The 2,073-nt window shown below is 35.1% G+C and overlaps 1 protein-coding gene across 1 annotated transcript; it reads right to left on the bottom strand.

Moving 5' to 3' along the window:
• Positions 1 to 188: 188 nt before the first annotated feature.
• SARC_14608 (hypothetical protein) lies at positions 189 to 1,211 on the bottom strand (the record flags this gene model as incomplete). The annotated part of the gene is made up of 2 exons (XM_014291259.1): positions 714 to 1,211; positions 189 to 318 (listed from the first exon to the last, which is right to left on the bottom strand). Coding segments are annotated over exons 1-2 (598 nt in total), but the record flags the coding sequence as incomplete, so codon positions are not given.
• Positions 1,212 to 2,073: the final 862 nt, after the last annotated feature.

Genomic DNA, 2,073 nt, shown 5'->3' with positions numbered 1-2,073 from the left:
TATATATATATATACATATATATATATATATATATATATATATATATATATATATATATATATATATATATATATATATATATATATATATATTTATATATATATATATATTTATATATATATATATTTATATATCTATATACATATTCATATTCATATACATATTAGTGAATGAAAAATTTACTTACCTGTTGTTCCAGTGAGGAAATCTTCATCGTCAAGACCATTAGCCATGATAGGAACAAAATTGATAGTCCCGATGTCCCAATTGCAATCCGACGTAGATTCGATACGAGATTCGAAATCAATTTCTCCGTCCTGCAGGGCACAAACACGAAATCATAAGTAAAACAATTGATCCGGGATGTAGTATCAAATTTCCTTCCTATCTATTCTCCAACCTTCCATCAATTCAATGAATTGTATATCTAGCTTAAAGTTAACTCGAAGGTGTTTGGTGACAAATTAAATCGACTCGTTCGTCCACCAATAGACAAGAGTTGCATCCCAGCAACTATAAAACTTAGAAACACGATTACAATGTTTTGCGACAATTCAGCGCTGGTTTGAGTGACTCGGGGCTCGTTCCAAGCGGGACTTTAAACTTGACTCTCAAACTCGATCCTAGAACGCAGGCTGATACAAATTTGACAAGCAAACTCTCAAACGCAACCTGTTATTCTCAAATGCAAGCTGATATGTATTTCACATACGGTAATTCCAAGGCTCTTGCCGGAGAAAAGAGTGAATGTGTCGCTCGGTTCGAGATCTCTGGACTCATCGGTGAAGTCATATTCACCCTCCTTGTCATCTGGAAGTATTGATTGACTATGGTAGAGCTGGACCTCTAATTTCTCAAGGTCTTTGCAAGTGACATCCGCAAGAACTAATGTGTTTTCCAAATCCGCTGAAAATGTGCAGATCTCGCCACTCTGGCTACATTCCGCAGAAGTAGCCTCGATATCTGACAATTGGCTGTCAATGTCGGCCTCAAGGAATACATAGTTTCCCTCGTCGTCTGCTTTATTCGTTAATTTTGGTTTTATAATGATGTTTCCTTTGTCCCAATTGCAATCATCAGCATCACGCCTAGTAACTTTTTTGTGGAGGGCAGAGTTGGAGGCTGCGTTGACCTCGATCAACGACGCGGCGCATACGGCTAGAATCACTTTTCCGAACATTATTTATCTCTACTAGTGTATCAATATTCTGATGAAAGACTAGAATGACCTTGAGAATCCGAAGTATCAAAGATTTTATACATCACGAGAAAAACCAACACTGCACCAAGGTTCAAGACCTGCTGTCATACTCTATAGAACGAAGTTTAAAAGCGACTTCTCAAATAAAGTAATTGCTAAGCGAAGTAATAAAGCACCCCTTTTGGGCTTAACGTCTTGTACTTTTATATATATCACCAATAAGTTCTCTTTCACGTTTTAACTTCATTGCTTGTGGTCTTTCTCTCTTGATGGAGTAAAATAAAATACAAATAGATTTTGTTGTAGAAAAAATATATTGTCAGTACATACAAGGTACAACTGGTACATAACAAGGTACAACTGGTACATACTCTGTGATGACGGTGATAAATAGAGATATTCACGATGACACTACGAAATCAATATCTAGTTCTCTACCAGATATTTTTTTAAATAAAGAGGTAAATAAAAGGATAACAGTAAAACAGTATGAGCGAGTCCACGACCAATCAACAACCGCTGAGTCGCAGACTGTGAACCCTTTTTTTTTTTTGAAGTTAAAATATATATAAAATATCACGTACTGGTCCATAGCCTTCTAGCTTCCTGAAAAAAACATCACAACTTTTTTTTCACCCAAATATGGAATATAAAACCATCTATATAATTATATTTGATTGGCAGGTCGGACCAGGGCTTGTGTCTGCTCTATAAAAATAAAAGTTGCGTCATGCGTGTGTATCAATTTTGTTACTTATATACATTTGCTTTTGTTTTTGTTTAAAAACAAAAACAAAAACAACAGCAATATGTCTCGGTTTGGAGTAAAAAAGGGGTTAGAATAAAAATAAATGCGCTACATTATACATAT

Source organism: Sphaeroforma arctica, assembly GCF_001186125.1.
Source record: "Sphaeroforma arctica JP610 unplaced genomic scaffold supercont1.4850, whole genome shotgun sequence".
Taxonomy (NCBI): Eukaryota; class Ichthyosporea; order Ichthyophonida; genus Sphaeroforma; species Sphaeroforma arctica.
This window is presented reverse-complemented; position numbering and strand designations above follow the sequence as displayed.